This window comes from Aythya ferina (assembly GCF_964211825.1).
Source record: "Aythya ferina genome assembly, chromosome: 8".
In the NCBI taxonomy this organism is placed as follows: Eukaryota; Metazoa; Chordata; class Aves; order Anseriformes; family Anatidae; genus Aythya; species Aythya ferina.
Window position 1 is genome coordinate 3,056,682 of NC_140304.1, and position 21,403 is coordinate 3,078,084.

At 40.1% G+C, this 21,403-nt stretch overlaps 1 protein-coding gene across 2 annotated transcripts in view; it reads right to left on the minus strand.

Moving 5' to 3' along the window:
- The window catches only part of ALG14 (ALG14 UDP-N-acetylglucosaminyltransferase subunit), a 37,721-nt gene that overhangs the window by 3,639 nt on the left and 12,679 nt on the right, over positions 1–21,403 (minus strand). The window contains exon 4 of one of the 2 annotated variants that reach the window (XM_084528389.1): positions 9,581–9,967. The exons of the other annotated variant lie outside the window; for it this stretch is intronic. Coding sequence (XP_084384515.1) covers positions 9,737–9,967 — 231 coding nt within the window. The 3' untranslated portion in view covers positions 9,581–9,736. Of the gene's footprint in view, positions 1–9,580; positions 9,968–21,403 lie in introns of those variants that run through there. 2 annotated transcript variants of the gene reach the window in all.

The following is a 21,403-nucleotide window of genomic DNA, read 5'->3' on the forward strand; positions in this document are numbered from 1 at the left end:
TATCTTCCTTTTTCTTCTTTTCTTCTTCGTAAAGGAAGAAAAGGAAAAGCACTTGGCTTTCACGTGCCTACTGAAGGCAGACTTTGGTAGGCAGAAAACTTGGCACTGTATCTTCATGCTGTTGTTGAAGACAGCTATACCCCTGAAGAAATGGTGGCTTTTTCCTTAATTGTCCTCTAAAAATTTCCCATGTGAAGCTCTGCTTCAGTCTCACTGTTGCTCCCCGAGTTCACCAGGCAGCTTTGCTGGCAGCCCTCAGCATCAGAAAGCCGAGGTCCGGGCCCACCAAGCAGTGTACACTACAACTCTTCCTCCCAGCGACAAGCCAGAGGATATGTGCACACACTTAGAGTCCTGCATCTGTTTGCATCAGTGACAAAGAGAAATAATGCATGGTCTTGAAAGGATGCTAGCAGGTGAGGCTATCTTAGGAGCACACCCTCTGCTCTACCAAGCTGTGCCAGGCACGGGGAGAGCTGAGGGGCTCAGTGTGCCCAAAGCCACGGGGCGCTTCCAGCTCAGCGGACCTTAAAACTATAGAGGCTTGGTTTTGTGTCCTGTCTTCTGCTCTGACCAGACCTAAAAACGAACTGATATAAGCAGTTAATTCTGATACAGAATGCCTTTTATTGAAAACCAGACTATGCTTGAGCTGTGCTGATATTTTAAATGGCTGCTAAATTATCCAATGGTACTGTCGTTTTCCTTCTCAAAATCTGAATATGGAAAAGAAAAATAGAAAACCGTCCCCTTACTGCCTAGTTCAGTGACTTCTTTCAATTTTAGTTATCTAGGCTGTATTTTGTAAGTGAGACTGATTCCTAATCAGAAGTGTTTCCCACCTCTGACACAGTGGTCTTGAAAAGCTTGAGGAAATCCTTTGCTATTGTGCTAACTTCAGTTCATTACCCTTCTTTCAACATTTCAATTGTAGAGCTTTACTTAGAATAAGTTAATGTAGCTTTAAAACAATACATAAGTGATATTCAGCATCCTTTATAAGATTATTTGAGTCAAAGGAGAAACAGCTGATGAGTGTTGCACATGATGAGTGAATGGCTGAGATACAGTGGCATTTAGCCAGGGGCTTGCTACCACAGAGAGGAGACTGTTATTACAATAGTAGGGATCTCAAATCTGTTTGGATAAGAGAGGTTTCAAATAATTGGTGTCACTGTTAATGTACTTCAGTAGATGTTGGAGGATGTGATTCAGACTTCGGGGGAGAAAAGGGAATTTGGAACAGCTGATGCTCAGATAACTGAGACTGTACCGGAATACAGGATCCTGAGGTTTTCAGCTGCTTCATCCCAGATCATTAATCTTGTCCACTTTATGCTTGTGTTGCATCCCACAAAACTTCAGAATTTCCAGAAGATCTTGAGTGTGGGTGGCTTTTTCCTTTTTTTTTTTTTTCTTTTTTTTTTCTTCTCTTGTGTATGGTGTGGAGAAGTCTTTTCTTTCCCAAACTGGCAGAAAGGCTTAATATCTGAAGTAGTTATTTGCTAACTTTTAATGAAAGGAATACTGAGTTTTAAACAGTAGGTAATAGTAATACTTTGTGTGTGCAAGGTGTGCTTACTCATAGTACATGCGGTATTGGAGATGCTACTGTTCTGAACATGAAGTCCTCTTGTGCATTTTGCCTGTTGATGTGCCTCCAAAAAGGGGTGGGGAGGGAGAACTCAGTGCAAGCACGGGTAATGTTTACTGGTAATGTTTACAAAGGAAGCTTTATGGAGATTAAAAATGCTAAGTAAACAGACAGCTTTATTTTGTATCTGCATTCTGTAATAAACTCTCTTTAGAGGGAAAAAGCTTGGAAAATGAGCGTGATATTCTAGAAATACTCATGACATGCTAGCCAGCACAGTTCAGTGTTACAGACTGCCTGTAAATTCAGCCTACAAAGTATTAGAACCTTAACTGCTATGTTATATTCTGAATCTGCAAAAAAATAAAAAACTGAAGGGAGGGGAAGGTGGCAAGGCAGCAGTGATAACATCTTTCCTGTCAGGATTGTTAAATCTTTCCTAAAGCAGTTCTGAGATGGAAGCAGCTCTCTGTCCTTCCTCAGCCTTCCTATTCCACCCCCTTACTGCTACTTAAGGAAAAAGTTACATGAAGGTTTTCAGGAATTCTCTCTCATCTGGAGAGGAATTAAAAATATGCTCATATCTCTGTATTGTACTGGTAAACCTGTAAATCCATGACAGAAGAGCAGAGAATACTTACACCAATAATGTATCTGTTATGTGTCTAACTACAGTGAAAAATCGGATATAGCTAGCACCCTTTTAGAGCCATGCTACTTTTTTTTTTTTAATAGAATTTTTGCAAGTATTTAATTTAGAGCTGTTAAGATATCAAGTGCTGCCTTACAAATATTGCAGCATTATTTTTATCTTGCTTTTCAGTGTAGATACAAAAAAACATTAACTGTGATTCCCAGCTTTATATATATATATATATATTTTTTTTTTTTTTATTATTATTATTTTTTTTAATACAAATGGTTGCCTGCAAAAACAGGCCTTGTTTGCTTCTACTGAATAGTAATTTCTGGACTTCACCTTGGCAACGAATGTTAGGGAGATATCTTTTAAGCCACTGGATTTGAGGTTAGGACATTCATTTCAGTGTCAGCTGACAGCCTAGGCTGGATCATAAATGAAAAGCAGGGGTGTTCGATTGCACTGTATAACAATAAAGCAGGAAACACTAATTACCAGACTACCGGCAACTGAAAGTAGAATTTACAGTAATGCTAACCAAGCAGATCCAACTGATACAACACTGCAAATACCCATGGTTTCTTAAATGAAATAGAGGGGGGCTGATTTTTAGAAACCTACTGTGCACCAAGGCATAGAAGAGGCACAATCAGCCACAACAGTGCAAACAGTTCTAGCTATCTACTTTCTTCAGTTCCTCCTCTGAAAGTATTTATGACTGTTCTGACCTGCAACTTCACTGCATGGATTAGAGTATTTCCTATGTCTTAATCTTTATTAAAATAAAAGAAAAAAGTGTGTGCGTATATATATTAAACAAGTCATTACACAGTTAGTATTATCTGCTGCATACTGAAAGGGCAACTTCATCTACAAATACTATCTCTCCCTTTCTTTATGAATGAAATTCGTACAAAATCTCTTGAAAATTGAACAGTTAAGTCTAAATTTAGTACTTGAACCCTGTTCTGGAAGACCACAGTGCTGCACAGTCGTGAATATCTGATCTGTGTTCTTGGAAAAACTCAGATGAAATCCGCTGGGTGGAATAGTGATGAGAATATAGTAATGCTGGAGTAGCGTCTATGCTACCATTAATGAAGCATCAATTCACGGTAGTCTTGTGTAGCATGTATAGTATCTTAATTGATGAAGTGTTTGATGAAGCTTGTTTGAAACAGCCAACATCACTTCCAGAGACCCCCTACTTTCTCCGTTTTTGTCTGTTGTTATTCTTTCCTCAAGTCTCTCTCTGATTAGATGGTAAATTTTAAACATCTCATTTAGCTTTATTCTTCAGGTATGAGCAAAGATAGCAAAAGGCATGTGTAAAACCGCTATCGACAAATAGATCTTTAGATACATGCATGGTTAAAGCCTATCAGCGACATAGCTAGATGTGGAATTGCTTATTTTTGTTACATGCATATTTGTCTGACCCACTAACTGTAATATAGAGCATGCTAAACTCTTTCTGGAGTGGGGATGTAGAAAAAATAATAGAAGCTATTAAATGAGAAATTTTGCACTGTGCAGGATAGTCACTTGAGTTTAAACAAGCGTGTCAGCAGAGGCTCATCTTTGTGTAGCACGTGACACTTTCTCTTCGTTATCCATTACCATTGCAGCGTGAAACAGTAACACAGATGAAAAATGATGTCTGCAGCTATTGCAGGGGAAGCTACTGGTTTGCCTGTCCTTCACAAAGCTGCTTTCTGCAAGATGAACCAAAGTAATTCCTATCAACTTTAATAATACTGGTCGTAAGAGTATCGTTACACTATAAGGAAGTATGGTGACAATAAAGCAAGTCACATCCAAGTTTCAGGAAGATCTAAATTCAAACAGTTGTATCTATCATTTATTGGGGCAATGTGCACGCAGCCTTGGCGGGGGCCAACGACGGGAGTATCAAAGCACAGAATGAGCCAAGGAGCTTCTTCAAAGACTTTACATGATACTCGCTCGTGCTCTGACACTGTGACCAGTCCTAGCGGTCTTCTAACTTTTAACTGTCAGGTCTAAAACAAAAATATAACTCAGTCTTGTTTAAAAATATGTTTTATTGAAAGGTCTTGCTTTCTGCTGTAGAACTTGTTCTGTCCCACAAGAGACACTCCCCAGTGCAATGCTCTGACAAATAAGCTCCACTGAAATGATCTTTGTTCATCCCGGGTAAGCTGTCCTTCTTTCACACAGCTTTATTAAGTGAATGGAAGACTGAGCTTGCTTAAACTATAATTAAAAAGTAATGTCCTAGGGAATGGATATCTTAAACACGACATTCAACAGCCAGCTTGTAATTACTTTCCTGAAATTCAGATTCATTTCAGGAAACTAGATGCAGATTAAATGGTGTATGTTCTATTCCTAGTGCTGATAAACATCTAATACATACTCCAATGATCAAAGCTCTTGCTTACATCGCAGCTGGTGATGTCCCTTTCTTTGACTGAAAGGAAAGACTTTACCTATGTGCAGACTAACAGCAAATACTTTACTGCTCTGCCCTGAGAGCAGTACTGCATTCAATTGTAGAAAATACTCATGAAGAAAACATTATTGCTTATCCTTGATATAATACCTTACATTTTTATCTAACATTGGCTATTTTATGTTTCTAATTTGCATAATACATTGTAAAGCAAAGGAAAATGGTGACTTTTTAAAGCTTCAATGTTTTTGAAATGTATGACAAAATAGTAGTCTGCCAGGCTTTAACAAAGTACAGCACTGAAGTGGCAGAAGTGACGTGAGAGCGCTGTCATTGCAGTCCTTGTGCATTTGTGTTCGTTCCCAGTGCTGCCGTTGGTGAGAGCAGAAGTTCCTTTAAAGCAGAGAGGAAAGCTGTGTCAGATCAGCAGCTTGTATCTGCACGCTGCTGTAACGCCTTATCCCCCTAAGCTGACTGCTGGTTTCAGATGCGATCAATACAGGGAAGGACAGCGTAAACAGATGATTTGAGGGGGAATTTGAGGGGGAAGTACCGTGCAGATAATGTGTTTGAGCTACCATTACGGTATCTAGCACAGGTCTGTAGCCTTCATTTCCATCGTGAAGATGGAGGACATGCAGTCTTTAAAGAGAGATGTTGATGGTACAAGGTGTTTCTGCTATTTGCAAAGGACTTAAGTGTGGGGCAAACAGCTGTTAACTGGGTTGTGCCAGTTGGTGCTGAACCAAGCAGAGCTCTGTGTGCCCTGCGGCTCAGACACTCCTCCACGTAAGCGACCTATTTTCTCTATTGTCCCAAGAAAAAAAGGTTGCTTCGTGGATGCAGCCTGTGATACCACGATGGCTAAGGCACGCTGTTAAGCTTACTTGGGGCTGAAAGAAGGAAAAGATGGTCTCACAGGACTAAGCTAGGTTCGTTTATGCGCTGTGGCCCCTTGCACAGATGCAAGAGTATCTTTGGCTTTATAAACATAATTTGTAAACATCTCTGAATTGGTCTGTGTGCTGTTTGCATAGGTCAGTCTTTTGTTTCAAGGCACTACCTGGCTGTCATTGTTATGACAGTGTTCTTGCACTAAAAACAGGTGTGTATAGATTTGTGTGAGAACCACCTCAGAAGTTACCTTTGTGATTTTGACTTACTGTCCAAGAAATTTGTTTGTCCCCTGAAATCATTAATGTTTTGTAACACGCTACAGAGTGGCATAACCTCATTAAAATGGCTAGTGTGAAAGTTAAAAGCTATCTGCTTTATTGGCTGAAAGTAGATCAGCCTGTTTAGATTTCTTCTGGCATAACATAGAAATAATCTCTTAAGCTGTTTTTATCAAGCGTCAGTTCTCTTCCCATATCATTACTTTATTGCAGCCCAACTGGCGCTCCTCGTTTATTTTCCCTTCCTTCTTTTAAATAAAATTAACCAGCTTTTATTGTATATGCACTATGTGTTTTCCCTTAGAAGACAACCAGGTCAAAAGTGAAACAACTCTGAATATTTAATGCTTGTCAACTATTGCATATCTTGATAAAACAATCTGATAACTAAAACTCATTTTAAATCTGGCTTCCAGGCTAGGACTAAATGAAGGAATTTTTGGATGCCTTCTCTTCTCTTTTGAATCTTTGCCAGTTTTGATGATGGTATTTCAATAAAGTAATATTTATTTTCTTTGAAAAAAAGCACATATTTATTCCTTGTTTTTCTTTAAATCCATAAGATACTGTTTTCCTCTTTTGGACATGGAGAAAGAAGAGGTAATACATGACAGAGGCTTGGAGTGAAATTTATACAACACAAACTTGTTTGCCTCAATGTTAATATTTAAGGGAAAGAATGAGACACGGCAAAACGCGAGAAGCTAAACAGAAGGAATCTAGTCAGTGAGCTCTAAGTCTTTGGAGTAGATTGTCAGGATACTTTTTTGCGTTTCACTGCTGGGAGCAGGAAGAATGTAATTTTCCTTCAGAACAATGACAGTTTGGCTGTACCCACCTACTACAAACAAAAGATAAGAGCTAGTCAATAATAAAACGATAGTTGACTTCGGCTCCACTGCTTTTGGAGAGAACTAGCAGTTACTTGAGATAATCTTTTCAAGGAAAAGTCAGTCTGGTTGATAACAAAACTTCCTTGAACAGCGTTTAAGCCAGGAACTCCTTTCTGTACTCTGTATGGTTACAAATGCAGTCTTCTTGCTGAAGGCTTTGGTCAAAGTCAGCCTGTGATCCTTCATTGCTGAGCTCTCCTAAGCAGTTCTAGCTGCTTTAACTTTACACACTGCTGTCATTTCTAACCCAAGTTTTCGCTTACTAAGACTGATTATAAACTGCTGAAATGTAAATTTCCTTAACTCAAGTTGATGCCTGAGCCAGTAAGCAGTAAGGAAAACAGCTTCAAATACAAGGAAGTGGGGTATTGTCCCACTCTCTTATGGGCTCACACCCAAACTGATCATCCAGATTAAAAACCAGTTTGCATTCACTGCTTCGCCTCAGTTTGGTCAATCTGGGAAATTTCGTGAAGCACATGCTTCTCGGCGAACACAGGCAGAGATTCTTTTGGCCTTGCTCCCAAAGGTTGGGAGGGAAGTAAAGGGGAAAAAAGTCTTCCCAAGACCTTGAAGATGAAACTCTTCCACATCGGAAGACCTGGAGCAGCTTGGTTTTTCAGAGCAGTCTCTTGAAAAGAAATCAACTGCTACTTTCAGAGCACTTATATGTGGGGTTACAAGTCTAAACAGGCAAGTGATTTCCTTCAGCAGCAGTGGTTACTACGCAGGTGATAGATGGAAGAACATTCTTGGGACTCTCTGGTGTTCAGAGCCAAACTCGTAAAGTTTATGAACCCGTAGTTTGAAAGCACACCAAACCCCTAAATCCAGCCCTGGGCAGGGCCAGAAGGGGCAACAGAGCAGCCAGAGATGCTTTCACAAAGGTATAAATCCACAGCAGGGTGAAGGATGGGATATGTTCAGCTTTGCTCCGAACAGAAGCAGCACGTGAACTCCGTGCTGTCGGAGCCTTGCCTGTGTTTATGTGCTGGGCGGCCTGGGAGGTGGCCGTGCTGCCGGGCCAGCAAGCGATTCAGGCACGGATGCGGTGCATGAATGGGAGCATTCATTGCCTTTCTCTTCTCCTGCTTCTCTGAGCCTCAGGGTGTGATCCTGTGCTGCTGCCCCTAGCCAGGCGCGGAGGAAGAGGCTGCCTCTGTCCTCCTTCCCCTCTACTCCAGTTTCCTTGTAAAACTAAAAGCAAGGTTCAGCTCAGAGAGCACCGATCTAAAATAACGTGCCATTAGCCATAATAAAGTCCAGCCTATCTCCAATTTACTGAACTATCTGCAACTATGTAGAAAGTCCTGATAAGATAGTCCTCACACCAGTTGGAGGGAGGAAAAAAAAAAAGAAAAAAAAAAGAAGATGTTAAGCAGATCAGAACTGCTTTACTCAGGCCATTTTCAAGGACGCGAGTATATTTTGTACAGATCCCTTCCCACGTATTCTTAACCTATTAGCTGCTCTTTAATGTCAGGCACAATCTGGGGTAAAAACCACAAAAAGTGTCTGTTCCAAACTCACATGTGACCACATCAAGGGACTCTAATTGTGTCTCTCCCACAGCTCAGGATTATTAAGCCTGTTGGACAGGTTATAACGGCTGGTTTCCCCACAGGGCCTCGCAGCAGCATGACAGTCATTTTCTACCTAATGTTTTACGAAAAGCAAAATACTCCTCTAACTCCTGTTTCCTAGCAGCAGGACCCACAGTTTGTGTTCAGCTGAATGCCATCCCCCGTTTCCTACCCGAATAACTGCTGCAGCTTTTTTGACATCTGATGCTGAGGAAAAGGCTTTAGAGTGCGAGTCTCCTTCCGTGGCAGCACGAGGAGCTGCTGTTGGCTTCACCACAATGTCTGTAAAGTATTTCTACTTTTCTTTGAGCTTTTTTCTTTGTATATGTTTCTGTAGCCAGACACATAGCTCTGTGTGCGCGCAGATGTGTTTATATTGCTTCGGAGGTGGAACAGTGTGTAGAGTTACATTTTGCCAGATGAATGTGAAATATTAAAGTAGGCTTCACATACTTAGCTCCAACAAAATAGATTTCAAAAGTGGTTCCTATGGATAGCATACTGTTTCCCACGACAAAATCTTAAGTGCGTATCATAATGCTGAAAGTAAGGTGCTCAAAATGAGAAGGTAGGATATACTGAAACTCAGTCCCTGTATTGGGAAAAGAGAAGGGAATCTCTGTTCCTTCCCCTACAACACATAGTAAGGCTTTTTTTCCCCCTCTATATATTAAAGCGTGAAACAGTTCAATTCTTCCGACTGACAGTTTGCTCTCTGTGATGTAACCCTGATGAGGGTAAGCATGTGAGCTTTGAAGGAAGTACTACTTGTGTCTATAAATACTGTGCCTGTGCATGACACTTGTCACCTTTTTATTTATCTTAAGAACTGAACAAAAAATTTCAAAACATGTACTACAGACTATAAGGACGGCGTTGACAAGCCCAGAGGAAAAATGATACTGCTTTAATGCTTTGGGGGGTTTGGAAGACTGCAGAGTACAAACTGTCATGAAGCCAACTTAATATAACTGTTTCTTTTATACTCTAAGGATTCACAAGGGACTTCACTGCTAGCATACAGGAAATAAAGTCTGTTGTGCTAGAACAAGACTTTGTTTCTTACAATTTAGAAAACTACACAAAGTTTCCTTACAGGAAATGTTACAATTCATACAAATTCCCATATTTATTTGTAGACAAAAATTGCTATTCACATAGCAGGAAAAGTAGATGAAAACAGATGGCATAGACTTAAGGCCATTATGGGTATTGGTGAACAGACCTATATGATGCCAATAAATACAACTACACAAAAATGTACTTTAATGTAGAGAGATCTTTATTATTGTCTGCTTTTCCAGTAATGGCCGATTCTTTTTCTAACAGGAATCCTTGAAAATAAATTGTTACATGAATGAATTTCTTCAGTGAGGAACTTTCAGAGTTTATTTTAGGTGAAGCCTGTCTTCTCTTGTTACACTATTCGACCAAGATAGACTGACTTGGGATATTTTTCCTTTAGAGCAGGCCACTGAACAATGAAGTAATCTGAAAAGTAGTAAAGAATCTTTCCAGACAGGGATAAAGTTTCCACGCGGCAGATGCTTTCTACATACACAATGATTGCTCTTTTTATTCCTAGAAGCCCAAGAAGAAGAGCAGATATACAGACAGGAACACATGTTCCTGGTCCATTGCACAGTATCTAAAAGAGAAACATTTGATAGAAGTAAACCGTGAGTTTTTTTCATATAGTAAAGAATTAAAAATGCACATATTCTAGTAACATTAAATGTTACACACACACACACACACAAAAAAAAAAGATTACAAAGATATTTTAAACAGAAGAGGCAATTGAATATGTAAAAAAAAATATGGGGTGGGAAACCCAAGACATTATTTCAAAGTAGCTGCCAAAGGAGATCATCACTTCATTCTTCAAGGGGAAGAAGAGCTCTGAAATGGTACAGTCTGCCTAAGAAGGAAGCAGAAAGAACTCCCGGGCTCTTGGATTTATAACTAAAACAGCTTCCATTCTCAATCACAGCTTTGTGTTGTATCACTCATGAGATTTATGCACAGATTAAGCATAATAAGGCCAAAGAAGTTTAATTAGGATTACTAAACCTTGGATTCAGTTATAAACCTCTTGAACTTTGGCTTAAGTCAGCAAAACACTTGCCAGTTCAGCAAAAATGTGCTGATGAATTAGGACTTTCATCAAAACCTACTAGCTGATCTGCATGACCAGAGATCTTTTTTTTATTTTAGTAAACACTAGTATTTAGCAAAATGCCTTCCTTAGGTAGGCTTATTTCTATGTATGTGTTGCATACTTGTAGTAGAGAGTCTCAAATTCACATGTAAATGTTAACAGCAAAATAAAGTGGTCTTTCAAACTTAGACACTGATAAACTGACAAACAGCTTGCTTAAAACTAAAAGCTTTAAAGCAGGGTACGTATCAGGCGTACTACCTGAGTATCAAAATTGGTTTCGGGCAAGGAATTTCTTACTAAATTTAACTGCTACCATGTAATCAGCCCTTTTCTGCACAGCTGGGGGTCATGTGGAAATAAAGAGTTCTTTTACAAAATTGTGGTCCTGTATCCTATGAACTTACATTTTTGTTCCAAGTTCAACAGCTTGTGAAAAACGTTATATTGGTGGGGTGGAGAAAAAAAAGTTTCTGTTTCAGGGCTGTAACAAACATTTCAGAAAGCTTCCTTCCCTGCTTCTTGGCGAGATCCCACTGATAAGCTGGATGACAGCACCTTGCCTCGGTTAAAAGTAGACACTTTTGATGTTACTGACCTGCTCACATATATTGTCCTTTGCCTCTAAAATGGACCCAAAAATCTAGTTTGGGGATGTGAAGACCGTAATGTAATACTTTCTTATCAGAATCCACAGATCTTGATATTGTATGTAAAGTTATTCTGATTTTACTGTTTATCTTAATTTATCCAAAACTTGCTGGTGTTTTCTGGCAGACCCTTTGAACCAACATACCGTATACTGTTCGTGTCTCGAAATACTTGTATAAGAAAACTGCAAGAGCGTAATTCTTTTGTTAACAATTACATAGCAAAGTGATCAAGCTGAACACGTCCACTTTGCATATGATGTTTCTGAAAGCAGTCATATTCTCCGGTTTCAAACCTCCTGTAGAACTTGCTTTCAAGTAAATCCGTGTTGAGGCTTAAAAACCTACTCTACAATCTGATGAGAATGAAAATCCATTTTTTTATATATTTGGCTTGGCAAACAAGGATGTAAACCAACCACACTTGGCCTTTTAGCACTTCAAAGAAACTTCCATACCTGTTAACTAAACCATGCGTTTTGCCCTATTTCCTGACAAGCTTGATTAATTTGCACTGGTGGTGATCCTGCTATTGGTATATGGCTCCTGACACCTAAATTAAACCATGGTTGTGTATCTCTGTTTAGTAATAGCATTTGTTACTGTAGTCTAAACATAGGTGTATGAATCAACCTGGAGTGTTTTTCTGAGTTTTCTGGGGAAAAAACAAAACAAAACAAAACAAAACAAAAAAAACATAATCAACCAGGAAATCTGCTGCAGAACCTGCTGTGTTTCAGACAAACATATAAGAAGCACCAAAACAGTCCAATTATTTACTGTTTTTTCTTGTTAGTTGAATATTCAGACTACTGCTTTCAGCTTCAAAATTCCACTTTAACCAGACAGATAAAAATGTGTGCTGCCTAGATAGAAACACTACTTATCCTTTCCTTGAGTAGAGCTACCTGGAGTACAAGTACTGCCTGTCTTGTCTTCATTGCTCTCCAGGATCTTTTTCTGTTTCATTCGAGTCCCATCCCCTCCCTTGTCCTCTCCTCATTGTCTTCCATTTCAGTGTTTCTCTGCACTCTGCTAGCCCTCTGAGATGTCTCCACCCATCCTCTCCTTCCTCATCTTTGTGGTCTCAGTACTCTCCTCTTTCTGCTACCCTATTCCCAGGCATACTTCCACCTCTCTTCCTTCTGGACTCGCGCTGGCTCTGCATTCTTCTTGCCTCCAGCCCCTGTGAAAGCTCAGCCCAGCTGGCTAAAGCAAGGGAAGAGTTTCACATCCTTCCCTTCCCTTCTACAGTCTGACACAAAAAATAACAATCACTGATGAGATCTATGTCGCATACAAATCCTAACAGTCTCCTCATCCCAGAAGCTGAGGATGATACAGTAGGTTTTATAAAAAGCTGAATTAACAATAAACATGATGTTTATCAAGCCACTGTGCCATATACTGTGTTCTGCTTCCCCCGTTAAACTTGGCTAAAGCTCTAGTCTTTCCAGTACTTTCACTGGGTGCAACACACAGCTAGAATGAATTCCAAACTAAATGTACTCCCAAAAGTTCCTGTAATGAAATAATATTAAATTGATCTGTTTGTGAATATATACACAGACCTAAAGGCCACACTGAGTTGGTGTTACTACTTTGCTGAGCTACAAGCCAGAAAAGCAATAATCAAAAATAAAATCCTAATAAAACATCTTTACTATATACAGATTTAGTTATGACATACTCAATTTATACCTTCTACTAGCTGTTTATAACTTGTGATCTGCTTCTTAGATGCTCTTGGATTCATGGAAAACTCCTTGCATGGGGAAAAAGGATCAGGAAAATTATGGAATAAGCATCTCTAAAAAAAATTATCTGATCATAACTCATGCCCTTTCACACATACCCCTTCAAACTAGAGACAGCAGATGTGACTCCGCAGGATCTCTGTATTCAAAACGGCCATTAGGTACTCTGGCTATAGATGTTCATATTCTAAAATCCTCTGTTTTAGGAATTCTGCCCTGAAAAAGACTCTGGTATGAACTTACTGAACCCAACAGGCAAATAGATCCCTATCTGAATTTGGGGTTGTGATCTTCAAGTCAGAACTATCAATCAACCTTTCTGATAATTAAAAATTAACCTTCAGTTAACCTTCAGGACGTGTCAGGAGACATGTCATACCTGGAACTATTAGGGCAATTCCCCTACAAAAATCTTGTCTGACCAGCCCTACTTACTCCCTCTCCCGCTGTCACCGGGAAGAGACAGCAGTGCTCCCGCTGCGTGGAATGCAACACCAGACACTCATCAAGAGACACAAAGGAAACTTCTGAGGAAAGGAGAACGCATGCTCTAAGGACGAGGACCTGGTGCAGACCTGTCAGCTAGAAATGCTGCCATTCGCTTCTTCCCAGCCAGCAAACCTTTCGTGAAGATGGAAAGGAGCTGCATGGTCTGCAGCCTTCCCAGAGCTTGTAAGAGAAGATAAGCTCTCCTTCTAGGGAATTTCAAAACACTGTCCCAAAGCAACTTTTGGAGAATGAGTGATGTCTTCCATCTTGCAAAGATCAAGGCTTTTGTTTTTCCCCCCCAGCAGAATCTGTTGGGGAATCTTGTGGGAATTATTAGTGCCCCATGCAGCAGACGCAGCCATCTATTGGGCAAGAAAGGACTAGGGCCTCTACAAGGTCCATCAGGCTATTTAGGGTAAGTGTTTCCCAATGTCTATTTACTTTAGCTACAAGGCTGCTTGTAGCATATTTGCCTTGCATGAGATATTTTTCTGATGATTTCTGGTTTATTTGCTTCAGCCTTCCTCAAAGAAGCAGCAGAAAGGGCGAAAAAAAAGTGTCAAAGACAATTTTTGTGTTGTTGCCTTCGTGACCTCTGCTGCAACTGCCCACGGACTTTCTTGGTCACTGGTCCATCTCACTTTGTTGCCAGCAAGCTGTAAGGGAGCATTCCAGAAGCCAGCACAGCAGGGCTCTTTACACCATTTGTGTTCAGCTTTAATGCAAAGAAATTTCCAGAGAACTCTTAAAACTAGCTGCCTGTCTTCACAGCGAGGCCTGTAAGCTCAATCCTACATACTGAAATCCTCTAGCAAGTCAACAGAAGCTGTCTTTTAAAAAGTAAACTAATCAATCTGCTTATTGATGGAGGTTTGAAAGTAAAGCATCAGTATAAAACATTTGTGCTTAGTGATTCTACAAATCTAATTTCATAACAATCACTTTCCCATAAAAATGGAATAGTTCCTGCCTTTGTGTTTCAGATATTTCCTACAGCTGTTGAAAGAAAACAAGCTAAGCCAGCAGTCTGGCACACAGGGAACTCTGGCACATGGCACCATTGCTGATAAAAACTGCTTCAGAGTTGGTGAATGCAGCACTGTAGCAGAGTGACATTTACCAGCTCAAACACTGAAACCATAGCTCGCAGATTCACTGGGACTAAATGTCAAGCCACTGGTTAGAACAAAAAGTGAGAAAAGCAGAAAACTTGTAGATTTTCCTATAAATATGTAAACATCTATTTGCTGTAAATCTTTAATGAACAAGTATTTGAGTACTGATTACATTTATAAAATACAATAATCAAGTGAGGGCAACATCAGTCCCTCTAAACCTAGTCAGAAAGTAAACAAAAAATTAAAAAAAAAATAAAATAAAAATTGTGAGACTTGATTTGCATAAGAAACTGTTACACCAGCTGTTTGTAATGATTGCCACAGAGATTGGCCTTTACCACCTGGACAAGAGTAGAGCAACTCCTCAAAGCCTGGGGCTGGGCAGCTCATAGTGTGGAAATGCTGGCTGTGCGGTGATGTACACACCTGAGCTGAGCACCACACAGCTCAGCAGCCCTGCTGCTAGCTCCTGGCATGGGGTCAGGGCGCTGCTCGTGCCTCCCTGCTGCCCTGGTAGTGCCCCTTCCCCATGGGGCTAAACAGCCAAGGACATGAGTAAGGGAGAGGATGGTGGAGGCAGAGAACTGCTAAAAGAGGTCAAGGAAAACAGGATGATACCAAATTGGGTTTGACCCAAACTGGGTTAATTGTGTGACCTTTGTTTATCTATGCCAGTAAACAATGCTTTAAAAAATAAAAATAAGAAGCGATTAGGTATTTTCTGCTTCCTACCCTAAAATGCTTGCTTATAAATCTTATTTTCTTCATATTTCTGCTGGACTGCTAAAACTCAGCTTTTGTTGATAAATACTTCATTTCAATGGCTAATTAACATTTGGGAACAAAAAAGGAACTGTTCGGCTTATGAAAGCCCACAAGATATCTCTGAGGCTTGTCAGGAAGGCCAAGGAAATCTGAATAGCTGTTTCTGATATTTTAAGGAAGGCAAAGGAAAAGGAGAGGACATTTAAAAATGACAGACCCAAATGTGCTGCTCTTGGTGGCTGGACTTGCATAACAACAACAAAAAAGAAATGCCTTAGCAAATTATAATGTATGAAACATTACAAAAATAGCTTTAGAAAACTCTAGAAAAAAGGGCAGACAAAAAAAGTAAGCCTTGCACAAAAGCAGTCAAAATAACAGTAAACAAACACAATTCAATGACACGTAAACAAGAAACTAACAGGGAGCAGAACGCACTGCCTTGATACAAAGGAACCTCACTCCTGAAACCACAAAGCTGAGCACTGAATAACCTGAAGATCTTTCAGAAACAAGGGAAATGGAACCGAGAATGCTTACGGTGACAGGGAAACCAAACAGCTAGATTTAGTGAAAGCTCTGCAGAAGTCCTTGGACATGGAGAGGACAATTAAAAGAAAAAACATAATAACATACTCATTTTTACGCATGGGCTGGTTTTGGACTTCTGCTTTTGTTAAGTAAGAGCTAGGGTTTTTAATGTTTCAGGAGTTTATTGCCTTTTGTGATTTCAGTCCAATAATGAATTTGTGTGTTTTGTGGGTATTTTGCTGGGGGTGTTATTTCTTTCTGTGGCATGAGAAGTAAGAGAGAATCTGCAATGAATTCATTTGTATTCCACCATGCAAGTTACAGCATCTCATGAGCTCATCTCCACTTGCTTGTTTTTAATATTATCTTACTGTATGAAAATTTCACATTAGTGCATTGTAAAGTGAAGCATTCAGTTGAACATTTTTTTTTTTTTTTTAACCAAAAAAGTACTGAGTGGCTACAAAGGTAGGTGTAATGGGCTTCTTGGTCTCAGCTGTTACCATGTCTTTTCCCAAGTTTCTCAGGGACCTGCTTCAGCTCAGGGGATCCTAAGCAGCACCTGCAGTCTGTGAGAAACACAACTGTGAACATTACAGCCCTGTAGTTGTGGTACCAGCTCTCTCAATATGGGAGGTTCTTCTAATGAAAAATTAAACAAACAAAGAAGTATTGATGAACAAATATCTCAAACTTGAATTGTAAATTTGTTTATATTATGAGCTCATGATCAAGATGCAAGTATGGAAAGCCAAGAAACCCAAGCTGTATTCATGACTCTGCTGTGATCTCAGCATGGGATTTGGGACCTGGTACTTACTTTTTCTCATATCAATATTTTCTACTTTAACACCTGGAAAACAGTAATTTACTGCTCAGAGGAGATGCATCAAGATTCCTGTATATCCTTCTCAGTGAAGATCTCCAGGTATGATGAGTATTGCTTTTATTAGCATGCATTTGCATTGATGGCAAACACAGAAAATTTGTGACTTTTTTCATAGCAACTAAATCTAAAAGGCTTCAAAAGGTAAATTGTTGGTGTATGTGGAGGTACTGCAGTTATGACAGATATCAGGAATTCTAGGGAATACATTATTACCATTTGGTAATAAGGAGAAAAAAGAGAACTGCCTTAATATTTTTGGTATTTTTCAAGGTTTAAAATAAGCAGGATCCTCCTCCAACAATTCCGTTATTGGTGGGGAGGAAGAAGAAAGTCAGGTTGAACAACATAAAGGTCGCTAAACTACCTATTGGCCAATTCCTTTTGAAAAACTAAGTTCTTACCCAGTTCATTTCCCTCTAAAACTTGTGTGAAAGCAGCTAAAACTTCACACTATTTCCTGCAGGCTAGGACAAAACATCTAGCTATGTAGTCTGATGTAAATCAGGTAATTAAGGTAGAATTGAATCATACCTAGATACCCTTTTATCTTCTACTCTCCAAGCCCCGGAATGACCATGAGTACAAAACAAAAGTTCCAGTGTTCTGTAGCAGGAGCTTGTGTTCAAGCTAGTCACCAGTTACAGCTTGTAGAATTGCCATGAAACATTTGAGTCCACTCCTGGGCATTTTATTGCTACAGTTCCATTGTTATTATCACACAATACCCACAGTGGGTGAGGTGCTCTTCAAAACAAGCAGAGACTTGTGTGGTTCTAAGGCAGATTACCCAACAAGGGTAAATAAGAACAGTAAACGCCAGACTGGAAGAGAGATGTGGGAGAGCAATGACTTAAATTAGAAAACTGTGCAGTTGGCTTCTTAATGTGCACTGCTTTTTTCTGCTTTCGACAGGAGTATTATTTTCATTAAAGAATAAAAATGTATTAGGAAGCATCATCCAATCCCTCATTTTCCCATCTGTTTAAAAAAAAAAAAAAAAAAAGCTGGAGAGAGGGAGACAAAAATCCTACCTGGTGAGTTTTTCTAGAGGTGAAAAACCCTAGTTCCACAAAATTCTAGGGACCAGATACAACCGGATTTAATCATAACAGCAACAAGCATTGTCACTTCTGCCTCCTAGGCACTTAGTTGCCTGGCCCTGAGTTACTAGCCAACTGTCCTCAGAGGTAAGAGATAAGGCAAGGAGCAGCACTGACGTGCCATGCATCAGTCTCCATGTGCAAAGCAGTAGTAGAGAGACTCCCAGTTTCTGGACCTCAGCAGAGTTCAGGAATGTGGCTATTTGATGCTGTCAAGCCATAAACAGCTCAGGTCTGTTTCTGGGTATGCCTAAGGGCTTATATGTTGAAAGGAAGGATAACTGGGGTCATGAAAAGTCTCATGAGTTAGGCAACAGCATAGGAAGGTAAGTTTGAAAATCTAGATTTGGATGCATGCAGAAATGTGCAAGTTTGACTTTTTTTTGGGTTAAACTAACCTTAGTTACCCTACTTAACTGCCCCTGTAATCAGGCAAAAGGTGGCAGGTCTGTGACTGGAAAGAAAAGGTCTTCTTTGGAGTGATAGTTTCCATCCCCATACACGATGCCGCAGATACATGGAAGCAGAAGGGGATGTGAGCACAGCGTTCTCCCCAGCCTAGCTACCAAACATAAAATGAGAATCACAGAACCAATCAGCCAAAAACAATGATGAAGGACAGGCAAGAAAGTTGTACTAATTCTCAAGTCTGTTGGAAGGTTGGTGCTGGTTATTAAAGCTTTAAATTAACACCCAGACTGTCAATGAGACCAGCCAAGCATCATCATCTCTGCCAGACATCTGTGTGAGGAAATAGTGGCATGAGTGAGTTGTGTAAGAAACTGGAAGATGGATAAAAAGTTGCTTAAAAAAGAACAAGATCACCACGGCAGATGCAGGCTGGAGAATAAATACCTACCTACATTACCATGGAGTACCAACAGCCTGTTCTTTTTTGCTGCTACTTCTAAATTTGTGGGAAGTAAAAGAAATTTGACTTTGTGTAGATGAAAAAGTTGGTTAAAATGCAATTCAGCAAAGGGCCTGTGCCAAACACATGGAATGGCAGTTACCAAACCACACCTGCAGCTACAAACACTAGGTGCTGGATGTCTTTCAGCAAGCTGTTATTGCACTTACTGTCACCTTGCCTGAGTGTCAGCCTGACAATGGGCTTGGTCAGAGAGACACAAGAAATACTATCAAACCTTCTAGAGCCTGTTTAACTGTAAGAGAGCATCTCATCTTCTATGTCAAAAAGAAATGCTTATTATAATAGCCTGCTTTTACTTGGAAGGAAAAGAGAAATGAAATCCAAAGATTAAATTAAATCATACATACTAACAGTGACCTGAAATGAGCCTTTAATTGCAAATCTCAACGTGTCTCTCATTACTCAAGCATTCATTTAAGTAGAACTTTGAATAGGTACTTCAGGTTAGCTACAATTTATATTTTGTAGTACTACACTAACTGTAGTTGCTATAACAAGAATCTGCATCAAATACCTGCCTGAAACTTCTTCACAACACAAAACCTAGAGGTGTGAGCAGTCTGTGCTGGGTGGCAGGGCCTGGTTCAGCTGTCAGGTTTGGCAAGACTGCTCGCTTGAAACAGGGCTGTGTGATGTACGTGGAAGTAGCATGACCAGGATCTGCATTAGGTTCATGACAGAGCTAATGAGTTAAGACTGATCAGCCTTTAGTTTAAATTGGACTTAAATCTAAGCTAAGATCTCAGTTAATCTTTACTGCTGTTGCGATCCCCCTTCTGAAATATGCTATCTACAGGCATGGCTGACTGGTGGTAGCAGAAGACACAGCTACCAAGCTAGCTGTAAAGCAGCTAACCTGAACGGCTTGAGATGTTTATCTCTGCTCAGCAGAGGGTAATTCGACACAGTGGCTGCAGGGTAGCTGTGTGCAGCACACACAATACAAAGTAGAGGAGGGGCAAATGTGACTCATTTTCATTAACACTAGTAAGTTACAACACAAATTTGGATGTCTTCACTTTGTTTTCTTTTTAGACTATACAACTTAAATCACTGGTCTTAACCTGATGTTCTCACTCATCTCTTTTGACTGTTTTGATCTTAGAAGAACAACAGTTGATCAGACATTGTAAAATCAATTTGATCCAAAAGAATTATAAGCAGGGGAGAAGGATTCAGTAAACAAAAAAAAAAAGAACCAGCTAGTCTTAATACTGTATTATACAAAGTTCACTTGTTATGAAGTGAATAGAGGAAAAAATGTCACCACCCAGATTTTGTAGTTTTCCACCAAGTTCTAATAAGAACCGTGATATACGGGACAATAGCTTATTATTCATCACAGCCATTTATCATAAGTGCTATGAACTTCAGACATTTTAGGCAGGGTACAAAGAATGGAAAATCTTAGCTAAATGAAATAATGATTTCCTTTCATATAGTTTGCTGCAAATACTTCTGTAACAACTCCAGAAGCTTGCTGTAGTGAATTGAAGCAGCCTGGGGACCAGCGTGTGTAATGGGATGTGCAGGCCTGAGATGAATCATACGAGAATTGGTAGGCTGCTAGAAGCATAATCAGCTGTGCAGATTTCGGGCTTCTATAAAAGTTTGCAAAGGAGAGTCCTGTTCAGCTGACAGCTGGTGGGGAGGGAGGCAGCACGGCTTGTTGTACTTGCTGTGCAAATGTAAACTTCTTACTGGAGACTTCCCACGGGAAGGAGGCTCGAAAGTGGAAGGACTGCCTTCTTTGCCTGATTTAACCCCGGCTTTTCCAAGCAGCAGTGGCCTGAAAACATCTGCTTATCTCAGGCTCTGTAGAGCACTGAAGCCTCAGACACTGCTGAGGAGTGTCCCCAGAGTTTAGGATGCACGATGCAGTAATGACTGGAGCTGCAGAGCTTTGAAGGAGAGTCCAGCACTGACCCAATTACACATCCCATCTGTGGCTGAAAATGAGGGCTGGATGCAATCTCTGTACGCTTTTCTATTGTGTGGTGCATGTGTATCCTTTGTTTTCAGCTTGACTTTGTGGTATGCCAGAATGCCTGGAGTAATTGTGATTGAGCCAAAGGGCTAGATCACCTGAAGACCTGGTTTCAGGGTTGGCAGATTGGCCCAGAGACTACGAAGACAACAGCTCCGTGAGGAGCAAGAAAACTGAGGACTAGGATCCTCTGAACTTGTAGCTACTGACTGTAAGCATGTTGTAGAAAGGCTGTAGCATTATGCCTCCTTGGACAACAAATAGTCTATAAAAGATTCAATAACTTTTCCCTATCTTTGGGAAAATCTCTGTGCAGCTCATCCATTTTTCTGTATCTGTCTAAGAAGGATTTGCATCTTTCCCTAGATAGCAGATCTTCTATCACCTTATTTTGCGTTTAAGTTTCTTCTCAACTTTTCTCTCAATGAAGGCAATAAAAATCTCTTTTCTCTGACCAGCTGCCTGTTTTCATAGTAGGATTTTGCAGTCTTTGAGGCTATAAGTGCATATTAAATCTGGCTGCAGCTGATGGTGTTAAACTTTTTTTTTTTTTTTTTTTGGGGGGGGGTAGAAGGAAGATGTAGACAGAGCATGCTGGCACGAGCCTTGCTTTCCTGGAATTTTAGGTCTCGGCATAGGAAGCCCAAATAAGGTTGACATGTTGTAAAAACTACCCAGCATAGATGTGCCTGCAAAACATTTT